Consider the following 15,635-nt stretch of genomic DNA (forward strand, 5'->3'; position numbering starts at 1 on the left):
CTAAAGATGCTCAGTGTGTTGATAGTTGTTAGTATTCAGCTTGTGGACACAGCATGTGGTTGCATGGTACCAGAAATTCATTTGCCATCCTAAACTATCAAACTATCAGTTATGCTGGTGTTTAGAAATCCTTTAACCCAACATTTCTCAAGATGTTTTCCCCCATTTTGTAGTTCCTCCCTCTGTCTTTCGAGTGAGATCTAGTATTTAAGCCTCTTTTCTAAAAAAAGACCTGGACATAACACTGTACTCAGTTGAGTATAATTAAAGGTAGATTCACTCCTGCCCTTTCCCTTTGTGCTCTTCTTGCACATCCTGTGGATTTTCTCCAGCCTTTCTTCCTTGCAAAATAACCCAGAGAGAAGTCTATAGGAAGAGTCTTCAGTGATGGCCTTAAAAATATGTTCTTAAAAAAAAAAAAAAAAACCTAAACAAAATTTTGGAGGCAGTTATCCAGCTATGCAAAAAAAAATCTCTGGTATATGTGTTCTTTCAGTTGGTGATTGAATCATCTTATTATTGAATCAAAAGAAATGTATATGATACATTTGTTAAGTATCAGTTGCACTGCTATCAGTATGGACTTTGTAGGTAAATGTTTGAATGCTTTTATTTTATATAATAACAAATATATAAATCACATTTAAATCTAAGCTTACTAATATGGATAAAAGTTTATGGAAGAATTTTCATAAATTCTCATGCAATGATTGGCTTCAAACATTTTTCACCTGTTTCAGTTCCCATCTGGTTTTGGCTAGATCATAATGTCATGGTGGTTCACATAAATTCTTTCATTGCTCTTATAATGGTGAATTATGGTTCCTCTTTTCAGAAGAATGTGAAGAACAACCTTCAGAATTAGTATCAGATTCTGCTCCTCTCCTACCAGAAGAACCAACAGAAGCAGAGGAAGGTTCTCTGACATTAGATAAGGTAATACTTTTAGAAGGAAGGATTCTGTAAGTAATGTTACGTTGTATCTCTTGTGTACCACATGGACAGTATTAATTTTTTATCTTTTTTGTAAAAATTTCGTATGTGTAGACCTCATTCCAGGCAAGTAGGTAGATTTTCAGCAGAAGTGTAATGTTTGTCTTGCGTGGAATCAGCTGTTCCATCATTTGACAATTAAATATTCTGCTTACTTACACCATTTTAATGAGTGGCAAATCTCCCATTGATTCCAAAGTTTACAGAAGTATCTCTTACAGCCACTGTTGAGGAAACAATATGGAGTTGTCAAAATATCACATAATTTCAGGTACTTGACTGTCATTCTTGGAATATGCACTGCCCACAAATTCTTCAGATTTTCAACCATGAAATTCCTTTGTCTATCATGTTGCTTAGGAAAGAGCTGGGATGTTTTTCTCTTGGGAGTTTTCCAGTTCTTGTAGTATCCTCATTAAAGATACGCAATGTGATCGTGAAGCCTTTTTACCAGGTGAGGAGATATGCTGCACCTAAATGTGCTTACATGTCAGTGGCTCTTTCTGTTTAAAAGCTGCTGAGGGATCTCCAATATGAATGGCTGCACCCATCCTGTATGTTGCTTAGGAGGGTGAACTATAGAGGCTTCATAGTTTAGAGGAGCAAAGGTAAGAAAGGCTTCTGCCTTGACGCTATCTATTATCTCTCCACTTCCACCATATACTTGCACTGGGTTGCAATTGCATATGGCATTATGTTGTTGCTTGCATACCACATACTATGTGTGCAAAAACATTCCTGTTTTTGTGATTTTAGTTAGAATACAGTATATGCAGAAGAACAAAGAAGCAGGACTCAATTTTTAGTCAAAACTGAGCAATTGATTTTTATTTGGAGTTTTCTTTTCTGAGCTTTAGAGATTCTGCTATGTGCAGAGCAGGCCACTTGATTCTCACTTCACCAGAAGGAGATTAGAAACTTGACATAGGTTATGTTTCCCTTCTGTGAAAATAAGACTTTGTTTGTTTTAAAACATGGGATAATTTGTAAGAAAAAAAAAAAAAAGATAAAAATTAGGTCAATAACTGTTAGAATTTAAGGAATTTTTATTTCAAAATCTTTGTATCTTTAATAAGTGTGCTTTCCACAACTATTCATTTACACAACTGTTACTAACATAACCACTTTAAAAATGAACATTGTTCAGATGTCTTTCAGAGTATTTGACTTTTCCATGTACTTTTGTAAAATTGAGTCTAATATTTTATGTCTGATTTGCAAGACTCAAAACATACTGTGTTACTTTGTTACAATTTTGGGGATTTTTTTTTCCAGATGATCTATCTAATCTTTGCTTTGTAATGTATAGAATTATACAACTATTTAGATTGGAAAAGAAAATGCAGTGTTCAAGGTTAAAATACTCAATGCTGTTTCTATTAACCTTTTTTGTGTAGCTTCTGGTTTTAGTAGGTGAATAGAGAGAGGTAGCATTTAATAAATTACTGAGTACAGATTACTCACTTGGCAGTTTTGTTGAAGCCAACTGCCATAAATTGAATTACTAAGTGTTTTGTCTCTAACTATACTTGAAAAATGGAATTAATCACTACACCTAGTAGTAATAATTAATCTAAAGTTTCTTTATAGCTGAGAAACTCATAGCCAAACCATTGTCCAGGAGAGACAAGGGTGCATTACTTCCAGGCACTGGCAGTAAAGGCAGACTAACAAATATGGGAAAAATTATGTCACTGAGGATTTCTTTCATCTGTTGTCTACATTGCTAGAGGCAAGGAAGGTATCCCAGAGGGAATATGTTGTTGTAATCACCCTGTTTCGCTCATACCCAGATTAGAAAAGAGGGAAGTACCAAGACACCTGTTGTTATTAGACTTGGTCATTGTTATCCACATCTTTTTCTTCTGTTTTTATCTAGAAGAAATCTAGTCAATTTATTGCATCAAAATACTTTTATGTACACTAATGTTACTAACATTTGCAACTAGTACTTGTTTTTCAGCTTTGTGAGAAGCAATGTTGATTTAGTTCTGATTGCTTCTAATTTTTCATCTGTCTGTGGTTGACATTTTTCTAACACTTGTTTTTGTATTACTAGTAGTACTTTTTTACTAACACTCAGTTTTAGTAATATTTAATTGAAATATTCTTTACTTGGATTCTGCTTGTACTTTGAGTTAAATTGACTACATATTTAATAATTAGTTGGAATTTTGTAGTAGTCTGTGTAGTACATATAGAAATTCAAAAGATACAATGAAACAAATGTACAGTGACTGTCCAAAACAAAGCATATACATTGCTTTTTATCTTGCACAGCAGCCAAGGGCACTACAAAATCATAAAGAGTCCAGAGGAAAGTTATGAAACATTTACAGATCCTGGAAAAATTTATATAAGAGGATATTCTTACAAGTGGAGAGAGCATATAAAGTAGTACCTGATGTGAACTAGATGCACTCTTATTTCTTTTATTTTTCTTTTCCTTCTACTGTTAAACAAGATCAGGAACATTAATCTGGAATGGAGCACATCTATTATTGGTAGAAGGAAATTTTTGTTTATCCCATGTGTAGTTACCTTGATAAACCTACTATAAGACACTATTAAATGTATGTGCTTAGGGATTAATTGCTTTAATAACACATTTTAGGCTGAGGTAACGGTTGAAATTCCAAAAAGCATCTGAATGACTGGGAAACGCAAATCTGACTGATTTTTTAATTTCAAGTCACATCAACACCATATAAATCATCAAGAAGATAGACAATTGAATGAAATTATGAATCTAATCTCTGTGAGATTTGTGATACCTTGAAGTGCAATGGGTTTACAAAAGCAGCGGAGTTCTGCTTAGAAGAAACAAATTGTCATAACCGTTTGTCAGAATGAATGAAAGTTCTGCAGTGCTTTGGCTTTAGGCAATACCGGATACCTCTCAGACAAAGCTGCTAAGACGACCACTGAGGGGGCTGATCAGTTATGGCAGTTCCTGTCTTGCAGTAGTGACACAGCAAATTTTCTTCCTATTCCTTACATTTTTTTTTTCAGTATAAGACCTGATGAAAGGAAATTCCAATTTCTTTAATGTGGGAAATAAGAAAAATCATTACTTTGCAATACCTATGTGTTTTGGTTGGTTGGTTTTTGTTGTTGTTTTATTTTAATCCAAATATATTTTAATTAATAATTAAGTTTTTGTTTAAGTTGTTACCACAAGCAGGAAAATATAATTCATTCTTTGGTTGTGTTTGGGTTTTGTCCACAAGCATGTTTTCCCTAATATTTAGTTATACCTAGGTCTGCTATATCGTTCTTTCTGGGTTTTTTGGACGTTTGCTCAAATATTTAGCTTTTTTAAGCCTGTGAAACAGTTACTGTGAAAATCATTATAGAAATTACTTGTGAGATTTTGCTACCACACAAGACTAAATAGGGCACTTAGAATGTTGAATATGACTATGGTTTTAATTATTGAGAATACCAGATAGTCTAATTAAAAATAGTTTTCCAACTGCAGATATAACAAATGCATATCTAGCTAATTATCAGAGCTTTATGAGTGAATAAAGTGGAATTATTAACATTAGAAGAGGGTATAATACTCAAGATCCAATATTAATCTTTGCAAATAATTAAAAAAAGGCTGTAGTTCAAAGGACTTGCTTTCAAAATTCTTTCTACCATCAGCTTTGCATTCATAACATAATAATTTTATGCAAACCTTGTTTTCCTGCCTTATGAGTTACTTAACTCCTGAGCCACAAAATTAGGTCATAATCATCTTTAATTACAACATACATCTAAACTGCCAATAGAAATTTCATGGAGTGAAGGTGTTAATTTAAAATTTCCATTAAAAGTGTAAGAAAATAGTCTCTCTACTGTATTTATCTTTGAAAAATGATACCAAGATGTAAAATAATGGTCATAAGCATCAAAAGGGTTGCTGTCAAGAACCGCATTATTATTACACAATTTGGATAATCTGCCCAAAGATCATCACAACTTGATTCCATGTATATTTAAGGAAAGTTTGGGATTATCACTGTTCACATAAATAATTCATGCTCTCACTCTTCTTCCCCTAGAGAAGGTTGTTGTCAGACTTTGTGAATATTTAGCCCACTGTGTCTGAAACTAACCTGCCAAGCAATTGACATTTTTCCCCTGCACTTGAGCTCCTTCCATATCTGTGTTTTTGTGGGCTCAAATTTTTTTTATTAAATCTAAAACTTTAAAAAGCATAGAAAACTTGCTCTCAATTTCCAAAAATAGTAGCTAGAAAATTTTCTATTAGTGTCATCAAAAACTTTTATTTTAGAGTTTGTGCGGTTTCTATTTTCTGTAATGGTGTCTTTCTTCAGGTTACTGGGAAACATTTCAGTGACTTTTAGGATCCCTTCAGTGATCTTTTGGGAAGAGGAGGAGGGAATAGGAAGATATAAGTATGGTAATGAGGGAAACACTGAGAAATTGATACAATTAAACTCTTGCAGTGAATAGAGCTGAAGACTTTCGACATATCACAAAGTGTGTTCATTTTCAAGGTTCAGAGAGGTTGCAGCTATAAAAAAAAGTGATAGTCTATTGAATTAAAATGGATTATAGAGAAGTTTATAAGTCTGGGCTTCATTCATTGCTAACATGATTACAGATCTCTCTTTCTGAAGGTTTTTACTGTTCAAGTTAGAGTTATAGAATCATAGAATGCTAAGGGGTTGGAATAGAGCAGATTAGAGGGGGAGAATCACCTCCTTCGATCTGCTGGCCACACTCCTTTTTGATGCAGCCCAGGACACAAGCCCAGGTTGGCTTTCTGGGCTTGTGAGCACACACTGCCAGCTCATGTTGAGTTTTTCATCAACCATCACCCCGAAGTCTTTCTCCAGGGCTGCTCTCAATCACGTCTCCACTCAACATGTAGATGTGTTGAGGATTGCCATGACCTTGCACTTCTCTTTGTTGAACTTCATGAGGTTTGCATTGCCCCACCTCTCAAGGTCCCTCTGGATGGCATCCCTTCTCTTTCAGTCTGTTGACTGCATCAGCAAGATGAATTACTCTTTCTTAAGCATGTTTGTTACTACTTTGTAAACTGGTAGCTATGTGTTGTGTCTCAAAAAATGTTTATGCCTCTGTCTATAGTATTTAAGTCATTGAAAGAGAAGGTATCTGGTTTATAAGCAAATAATTATCTGTTGGGGGAAAAAAAGAAGAGATTAAATAGTCATTTACCGTAAGTGACCAGTCTGTTTCAAGGTAGAAAGAATCAGGCTGAGCCACTGAATGGTCAAACAGAACCAAAAATATTGTTGAGGGACGCATAATATTAAGATAGCTCTCAGTAGCAAGCTAACCTCTCCCTTCCCCATGTTTTCTCCTTGGGTCCTCATAGCCTCTTTCTGAAGAGAATTAAGCTATTTTTATGCAAATCTTAATGCAAAGCTGGGACCACAGATAAATTCCCAGAGGCTAAGACTTCAAAACTGAAAACAGCTGCTCTAAACCATACTTCTTCAGTCTGAAGTATCATCTCCCCTCTTCTTTCTCCTCCTTTTGTTGTCCCTCAAATAGTCATCTTGTGGATTTGATTTCTGAGATACAGTATTTGTCAAGCCATGATTACAGTTTTCACCCACCAGATTTTCCATTTTGTGCAGAAGATAGAAATCCATGCTAAAGTCTGTTGTGTACAGAGCCATGGTTCTGCTAGATGATCACAACTGAGTTAATACTGTTAGACATAAGGGTTAGAATATGGTCAATCTGATTTGGATAGAATTGTTCTTTAAAAATGCTAGAAAGGGGAGAAAAGCAATTATAAGTTAATTGCATTTTAAATAGGAAGGTCATGGCAAAAGAAATATATGTAATTCTTCTAGCAAAGATCCCTGCCAGTTGTTAATTTAATGGGGAAATTTGTGGATGGGTGCAGAATAGCAGGAAAGAAAATGACGAGTGTGGTGTCACCACATTTCTCTGAAACTTGACTTGTTAGAAAAGTTTTGTCAGGAGGCATCAGAGTTCTGGGGAGTTAAGCACACGGTTATGAGTCTTTTATCCATGGACTGTGTAATAGAAAACAAAATAAAAACTGAATACTGAGTGTAACTTCCTAAAGACTAGTCTGAGACAGGCAGAGAGACATGTTTATTCTTGCTATCTCTGATCCAGTGAATCTTTTATTAGATCAAGTTCTGTAGAAACAGCTTTTATGGGAGAGTTCGTCTCTGCAGAGTAGGCTATAGAGCAAGCTCATTTACTGTCATGGCTTGGATCACCTGAATAGATCTTCTGCACCACTCCATTCTGTCCATCTCCTTCTTAGTCTGTCAGAGAACCTCTGCAGACCATCAGTCTTAGTGATGGCTCTGCGCAGCCTAGAGGAAAGTACTGCCAAAGATGCAGACTTGGGATGAGACTTTGTCACTAGTATTTCCTTCAGATGTCCTTTGCTTGAGGTTCTGCTAGGAAGTATGTTCTAATATATCTGATTGTTTCCATGAGTTGCACTGGGAGGGTTTAGTGTTTGACTTACTACTGTGGATTCTACAGCAGGGATCAGGAACTTGATATACTTTTGTGTATTTTGCCTTTACTTGTATTGCCTTGGTTGCTTCTTATGTGGCAACACAGAGAATGTTAAGTATAAAAAAAAATGTGCTGTAAAGCAAGCAAGCCTTTTATAAAAGGAAAATATGTATTGTGTTACAATCTTTATGATCATAAACTATGAAAAAGAAACTTCAGAAAATCCAAGCTTCTACAGTTGATATGAACTAATGTTCTCTTCTCCTTCTGGTGGATTGTATCTCTCAAAGGATGGGGAATTAGAATATGGCAACAAAATAGAACACCATTAGTGGCACTCTACAAAAGAGCTCATTTTTTGTACTATGTTCAGTATTTGTTCTTGCGAACAGAAAAATATGCATAAGTATCAAATATTAGGGTGTTTTTCTTTAAAGCAAACACTGCCCTAATAATTCTGTATTAATATTTAAGATCTGCAATCTGGATGTAATAACTAATACCATATCTGGTCCAATACTAGGTTTACTGAATCTTAGTACAGACACAGTGACAATAGTGCAGAGCTGTTTGGAGCTTCCAGGGAGATCTGCCTGTGCATAACGAGTGGTCAAGAGGTTTCAAAATGGACGAAGATGAGATCAACAGCTTCTCCAGCTCCTCCATACTCTAGCCCTTTTTGGCTTGCTCCTTACATTGAAATGTCCTCAGTGAATCCTCGGCATATGAGTGTTACCACCACCTCCTTAGCCAAATACCTCCTGCCTATTTTCCCAGCCTCTGTCTACTCTGCTGTGCTCCTCTTCCTGCTGCATCCCCTTGTTTCACCAGCTCTTGCACCACCTCCTTGGATCTGCTGCTGATCCCTCTTGTTCCTTCAGTACTGTTACTTCTTACATCACTAGGATGGAAAAAATAGTTCAAGGAGTAGGTTAAGGGGGACACAAAGATATGTGACGTAGACAAAAGAAGGTAGCAACAGTGAGGTCTGCTTCAAAAAGATCTAGTACCTGGTTCCTGCTTCATTACATGCTTTAAAGTTTGTAGGAATGAGATAAGAAACCTATCATACTCAAACAGTGCTGTGGAGAACTGGGAATCATTCTCTACAGACCCTAGGAATTCTCACTAGTTGCCATGTGAGAGGAACACAGCTAGTCTCCGATTGTGTGCTTTTCTTTCCTTGGTACTTATACTAAAGAGCTGTGCTTTAATATATAAAGCTTATGTGATGAGGTTTTTTTAAAACAGATCATAAGAACTTTCAGATAGGCAGATTAATGTGGTGGCTACTTTAATCTTCTAACTGTAAAACAGGTAGAATTTTCTGTGTTTAGGTGTCTGAAAATATTAAAAATCTTAGTCTGTTTTTATAAGAGGTCAGTCTTCTGTAGTAGCACTTCAGGGAATTCTACCTCACTGTTCTTAGGAATGGTTTATATTTGATTATACTGTGAGGAGATTCTGTAATATTTTTTAAAAAAGGAGGGTAAAAAAAATGGTTCAACATCATTCACACAGGATTTTCAGAAAAAGATTTTGTTTTGACTGCAAGTGAAGTGAATTCGTGATTGTGTATGGCAGGGGACCACAAGGCTGCAAGTGCTGAAGGAAGTATTAATTACTTGGAGTCATTCCCTTTACAACACTCCTTTGTATTTTCATATCAGTGGCATTATATTTCCTTCTTTTGTGTTTACTTTTACCATTGACTTTGTCTCAAGTTTATTACTGTATTAACAAGGATTTTGTGTGTGAAGTAGATGATTTTTCTTCCTAGCCCAGCCAGTATTCTAATAGACTGACTTTTGTCTAAACTATTCCAGCAATCTGTGTTTTTTCAGCAGACTAATTTTAATGACTAACGTTTGAGCATGGTTGTTGTGGGCAGTGTGCTTATACGAATTCAGTAAGTCAATGGGAGCTGATCCTGTTTATTCTCAGTCAGTAGAAAAATATTAAACCAATAAAATAATCTGTTCCTGAAGACTCAGGGAGGGCACCTGCATTTTCTTATGGGAACTCTTGCAGTAAGTATGAGACCTGTTAGAATTAGAAGAGGTTTGTAGAGGGAGGAAGTTTGATAGAGACCCACTAGTTAGGTTGGAAATGAGAGAATTTACCTAAAATTTTCCAGGTTTGGGAGGGTCTTTCTAGGCCTAAATTATAAAGTAACCTGGAGTGATTTCAACTGCTTTTGAATTAAACTTGCAGACTTAAAAACCCCACAGGTTTATCTTGTTAAAATTATGCAACAAGGTGTCTTTTTAGCATTGTGCTTTTAATCTTGTAGGAGCAGAAATAACTTCAATCCTTACAGATCATGTGTATTTTAAGCTGACTTCAAGCAGATTCATAACCTTCTGTTTCTGTACATACCTGAAAACTGTCTTTTATTTGCAAGTAGCTTTTTTTTGTATAGCAGGGTACTGTTTCCTTGTTTGTAACCACATAGGAGTTAACATTTTATGGCTTATAGACATTCTTTTTCAAACGAGGTATATTCTCTCCTTATTCAGGAAGCTGGTGGGTTTTCTATGCACATGTGTTGGCCCTGTTGTCTGTCTTCTTTTTACCTTCTTGCTTTTTTTTTTCTTTTGCAGATGTCACCAGTCATCAGTAAGTCAGGGGACCTAAAATTTGTCTCCAAATGTGACACAGATAGAGACTCACCTGCAACACAGTAAGCAAGAAATAACTTAAAACAATTTGCAGTGTTTTTTCTACAACTGCTGTTTGAAAATGATGAAAAACGTTGGAAGGCTTATTTTGTTTTATCAAGCAAAACAAAAAGTTAGCTTTAGGATTATCAGTGAGTGAGTGTGCTTCACACTCAAAATGTGAAGTAAATCATAGTTCATATATGTCTGCACACACACACACACACACACACACACACACATACTCTCTATCCCCAAAAGAGCAAGGCCTATAATGTATTTGACAATCAAAACTCAGGGATATGACTCAGGATATTGGGCCATCCACTGGCATGCCTTAGCTGTGTATTAGGATTTATTGCTACAAACTTTAAACTATTTTTGCACCTTCTAAAAATTAATTAATGTGAATCGTGAGACGTTGTCACATTCTAAGAAGGCGCAAGCCAACATCTTTGATGGTGACACTTGTATTTTTTAAAAATCGTATCTATTCGTTGCATGAAAGCTGTAAGCAGATAAGATCTCAGTGTTTTGAATAAGAGCTTCCACAATATCTTAAGCTGTTGTAACCATTTATACTTCAAAAAGAATTTCTGAAAATACTTCCTGTGTTTGCCATTATATCTGTCACCTAAGAAAAGTTATTTCACTGATTGTATGCCAGACTGGTCCCCTCCCCATATAAATAATCCGTGCATGTATGCTGTAGGTGCAGATACATATCTAATTTTAACCTGCCTTTTAATTTTAATTTTCTCTCTCCGTCTGTATCTGGGTTTGAAAATAAGGTGTGAGTGGAAAGTTTAACCCTCACGTGTGATGAGGAGTGGGGCTGTATAACTACACATTGACAAAATTCAGTATTGAACTCTGGGCATAACTATTCTGATAGTATATACATTAAGGAAGGAAGTGCCTTAAAAGCATGGTTACTGTGATGGTTAATACAGTCTGTTAGAAGTAAGTATCAAAAATTTGGTATGACTCAACTCCATAGTAGAACTTCAGGAAAAACTATTTTGAGTGACCTTTCCAGGGCATCCACTGAAAAATGTGCCACCACAGATTTAAAATGTGGAATCACAAATGATTTAAGCAAATTCAAGAATTTTGAGTCATACCAAATGTGAAATGTTCATTTTAGTGGAAACTGAGACTGTCCTGACAAAGAGGTCACACTGAAGAAACAGAGCCTCAAAACTACTTCAGTTGGCATTTAGTAAAGGTGAGAGAAGACACCTACATGCCTGAGTCACTGGAACGTGCTCCCTCCTTCTGAACTACAGGGAACAAGAGCATCACGGAGATTCCAGTCTGAATTCGTGCATGCTCCATGTCATAGTACTTCATAGCAGTGACTGTGTGCACCAAGCTTTTTTCAGGAAAGACTACAAGCTTTTGCCGTATTTTGAGAGCTAAAAGAGAGAAGATCCTCTGACACTGCTGGTGCCACTAGTTTGACAAATCTCACATATTTCTGTTTATACAGGACAGATCAGGTAATAAAACATCTCAGAAGCACAACTGCCTATTTTTCATGAAAACTGTCACTTCATTGTTATCAAAAACATGGCCTGCAGGGGCTGTGACAGAGCTGTAGTGTTCTTCCTCACTGCAGTTGATGTGTCTGAAATATCCTTAAAAAATCACATGCATGCTAGTGTTGCCATCTTAACTGGAGAAGTTTTCTATTTTAACATCTAACAGCAGTATCAACATGACTTAATATCCATGTCACATCTATGTATGTGATAGGAATTATGTAGTAAATAAATTTCATAAGAATCAACTGCGATGTGATTGCCAAGTACATGCTTTCAATATGAAGTGAAACTGTAAACACCTGCACAACTCACTATGCCAAGTGAATGATTGCTGTTTTGCCTTACTAGAAGTGTTCACTTTGGCTACAATACCTACTGTAAAAGAAAATGAATGGGAATTCCTTAAGACACGTCTGTCTTTGAGAATTCCTGGATGGAAATTAAGGTTTTGCAGAAGGAAAGCTGAATTTTATACAAGATGGTAGTAGACATTTATCTTAGCCAAGCAGTTAACCTATCTTCTTCAGACTCTGGAAGATATGGAGAAATGTCCACATAATAGATGCTCAGTGGTTTCAGTATAAGTGCCTCAAAGTTTTGATACATCATTGCATCTGATGTTCAAATAATAAAAAGATGAAAACTGTTTCTCAAAATTAGAGTAGTTTTACATTGGAAATCAGCATAGTAGTCTCACCCTTTGAATACTGATGATTAGATACTAATTGTCAATACAGACATTATCTCCTCAGATATATTGCCATTGTACAGTTCTGTTGAGCTGCACAGTTTTGTAGTACTCTCTACATGAATTTACACAAGACCCAGCTGAACACTCAGTTTGGTACATTAGTACTTATATTACTGAATAATTATGATTTTTGTTCCCCAGTTTCCTCATGCTGCAGTGAAGGGACTTGAGCACAAGTCCTATGAGGAGAGGCTGAGGGAGCTGGGGTTGTTTAGTCTGGAGAAGAGGAGGCTCAGGGGTGACCTCATCACTCTCTACAGCTACCTGAGAGGAGGTTGTAGCCAGGTGGGGTCGATCTCTTCTCCCAGGCAGCTATCAGTAAGACAAGAGGGCACGGGCTTAAGCTCTACCAGGGGAGGTTTAAGTTAGATATTAGAAAGAAGTTCTTTACAGAGAGAGTGATCAGGCATTGGAATGGGCTGCCCAGAGAGGTGGTGGATTCACCATCCCTGGAGGTTTTTAAGATGAGGCTGGATGTGGCACTGAATGCCATGATCTGGTTATCATAGTGGGGTTGGATCAGGGGTTGGACTTGATGATCTCGGAGGTCTCTTCCAACCCAGTTAATTCTATGATTTTATGATACTTCTTCACATTATTCTAGAAATCATAACTCAGAAGGTTTTAAACTCCAGAAACTTTTCCTTAAGATGTTCCAGTACTAGAGCCGCAGCAATCCACATATTCATAAATATACAATTTGGTTTTTAAAAAATTCAAACTATAGGCAGATAGTCATCAGTTCATTAGCAAGACTGATGTGTAAACATTTTCATGTATAAAATCTGATTACATTAGGACAGTAACACCAACAGTAAAAGCACTTGCAGCACCCTTTTTGGGGAAACAGCATACATTATATTCCTCAGTCTTGATTCATCCATTTTCTTATGGTTTCAGAAGCATTCAACATAACATTTCAGGTCATAAACCAAGACCTCTTTTGCTAGACACAATACAGATTTTGAACAAAGACAGTACCTGCCCTTGAAAGGTTATAGTTGAAGTACTGTTATGTATTTACAGCTAAATAAGGTTACAACTTCTACCAAGAGTGGAAATTCATGGTGGAAGTGGTGTGACATTGCAAAATCCCTGGCTTCATGTGCAAGACTACTTAAAGGCTTTAACTGGGAAAGATACAGGAGCTTGGTTGATGCTTTTGGCACTGAGGCCTGATAAGCATAAATAGACATTGAAGTTATTTTTGATTCTGTAAATCTGTCCTCATTCAGGTAAATTAAAATGGAAAAAACTAATCTTATGGACTTTGCCTGCCTGTCTTATTCTTGTTGAATAAATAAGCTAGAAATCTCTCTTTAATTACAAGTATTTTGATGTCTGAGCTTAGGAAAGTAAAAAAAAATAAAAGTGCCACTGCTTTTATGAGAGGAGGAGACTAGTAATTTGTATTTTTTAATTACATCTGCTTACTATTGATCAAGACAAGCTGTTTTTTAAGATCACGAGCAGTTCTTTTCAAAGCAATCCTACGATAAAAAGTAGACTGAATGGAGTGCTCTCATATTTTGTCTTCATGGTTTTTCTGTCTTTGTTCTGCTGTGGAACAGTAGTTTTTGTAGTTGTTTCAGCATTGTGCTCAAGGGGACAGGCAGACAATTGCTCTAACACATCAGCTGTGGGTGGAAAAAGCTCTAAATTTGGGCTAACTTTGTGTTTCTTTTACTCTTTTTATATCCACCTTCCTCTAGAGGTACAAAGAAAAAGAAGAAAAGGATACAGAGGAATGAGAGAGAAAATCAGCACAACTTAATGAGTCTCGATACTCCTCTATCATCAGTTACAGCTAATGGTGTTGAAAATGAACCTACATCCCATGGGGTGGAATTGAAGAAGAAGAAGAAAAAGGCAGTGAGAGGCTCAAACTTAAGCACAAATGGAAAGACAAATATTGCCTTTGAGCCCGAATGCCAGGATGTATAGTCATAATTTATTTCTGAATACTGGTGTGATATTCATTACACACATTGAAGGCTACAATTACAGTCTCTCTTCTAGGATTAACAACAAGCAAAGAAATTAAAATACTTAAATATGCAAAATGCCACCTGTTGTGACTTACTGATGGTGTAAACCTGCTTTGGGTGACTTTTGTCCTTGAAATCAACAGTGAGGTTCAGCTCCTCACTGGACTGGAAAAAACCTGACACTGTCAAATACAACATTTCCTAATTTGATACCTGATTAAACGTTCACTTAGGTATTTCTGTTGGCTTTAGATCAATCCACTGTGAGCAGAGAATCAAGTGAAAAAGTGTGATCTAGAACAAAACAAGCTCAACCACTACATATGTTATTAAATTAGCATTTTAAAATGTGTTGTAAGTAAAATAGAAGAGTGTTCAGAACAGTAAAATTACAAAGTATTGCTGACATTAAGGCACACCTGAAAACATAAGCTTTTTAAAAATATTTTCCTGACATCAAATACTCACTTGGACTGTATTTTGCAGCTCTGAAGGGAATTGTTGAGTAACTACCTATGTAACTACGCTGTCTTCAGTAGGAGTTCTCGTTCTTATCAAAGTAAATAAGTGTTGCAAATTCCAGGCAGTTATATTTTTCATGTGAGGTTTTTTGCACATAGTAAAGATTCACTGCAGTTTTGTCAGAATTCCTGGCTGCTTTGGCAGCAGTCTTGCCAAAGATACTTTTTTCTTGTCTGAATGAAATATTTCATATCCAACTATGCTGTTTGTTTTACTTGTAGTCCTTATTCACTTGTGTCATTAATCTATTTTTTTACTTGAGTATTATTTTGTGAACTTTTACTGATGAATTCACTGATTATCTATGGTGTTAAATGATTTATGTTTTATATTAAATGAAACACTTTCTAGCAGTTAGTGTTGGTATTTTTTCTGACTGATGATGTCCAGTTTATTTTTACTCTGCTAGGAAATTCTTCCTCCTCCCCCTATGAAGCAATAAATAACATAAAATTAGAAAGTCCTTATTTAGTAGACAGGGCACTTGATTCCATTAAAAAAAGAAGTGAGAATAACAATGTTGGGCACTGATGTGTGAAATGCACCCAGATGCAGAGGACTAGTTGCTGTATATTGTAATACCTTTCTTGCACATGTTTTGAAGCCAGAAAAATCTATAAACTTTTTTCTTTCGAGCAAAGCACAACAGCAAATACTCTTTTTTCACCCCACTAGTAGT

General features: G+C 36.1%; 1 protein-coding gene across 1 annotated transcript in view; it reads left to right on the plus strand.

The window, feature by feature from the left end:
• AHI1 (Abelson helper integration site 1) overlaps positions 1-15,309 on the plus strand; it is a 91,910-nt gene extending 76,601 nt beyond the window's left edge. The window contains exons 24-26 of the mRNA XM_050316814.1: positions 836-936; positions 10,092-10,171; positions 14,159-15,309. Coding sequence (XP_050172771.1) covers positions 836-936; positions 10,092-10,171; positions 14,159-14,390 — 413 coding nt within the window. The 3' untranslated portion in view covers positions 14,391-15,309. The remainder of the gene's footprint in view (positions 1-835; positions 937-10,091; positions 10,172-14,158) is intronic.
• The last annotated feature ends 326 nt before the right edge of the window (positions 15,310-15,635 follow it).

The sequence above is a fragment of the Myiozetetes cayanensis genome, unplaced genomic scaffold (genome assembly GCF_022539395.1).
Source record: "Myiozetetes cayanensis isolate MyiCay16 unplaced genomic scaffold, myiCay2020 scf2-11, whole genome shotgun sequence".
In the NCBI taxonomy this organism is placed as follows: Eukaryota; Metazoa; Chordata; class Aves; order Passeriformes; family Tyrannidae; genus Myiozetetes; species Myiozetetes cayanensis.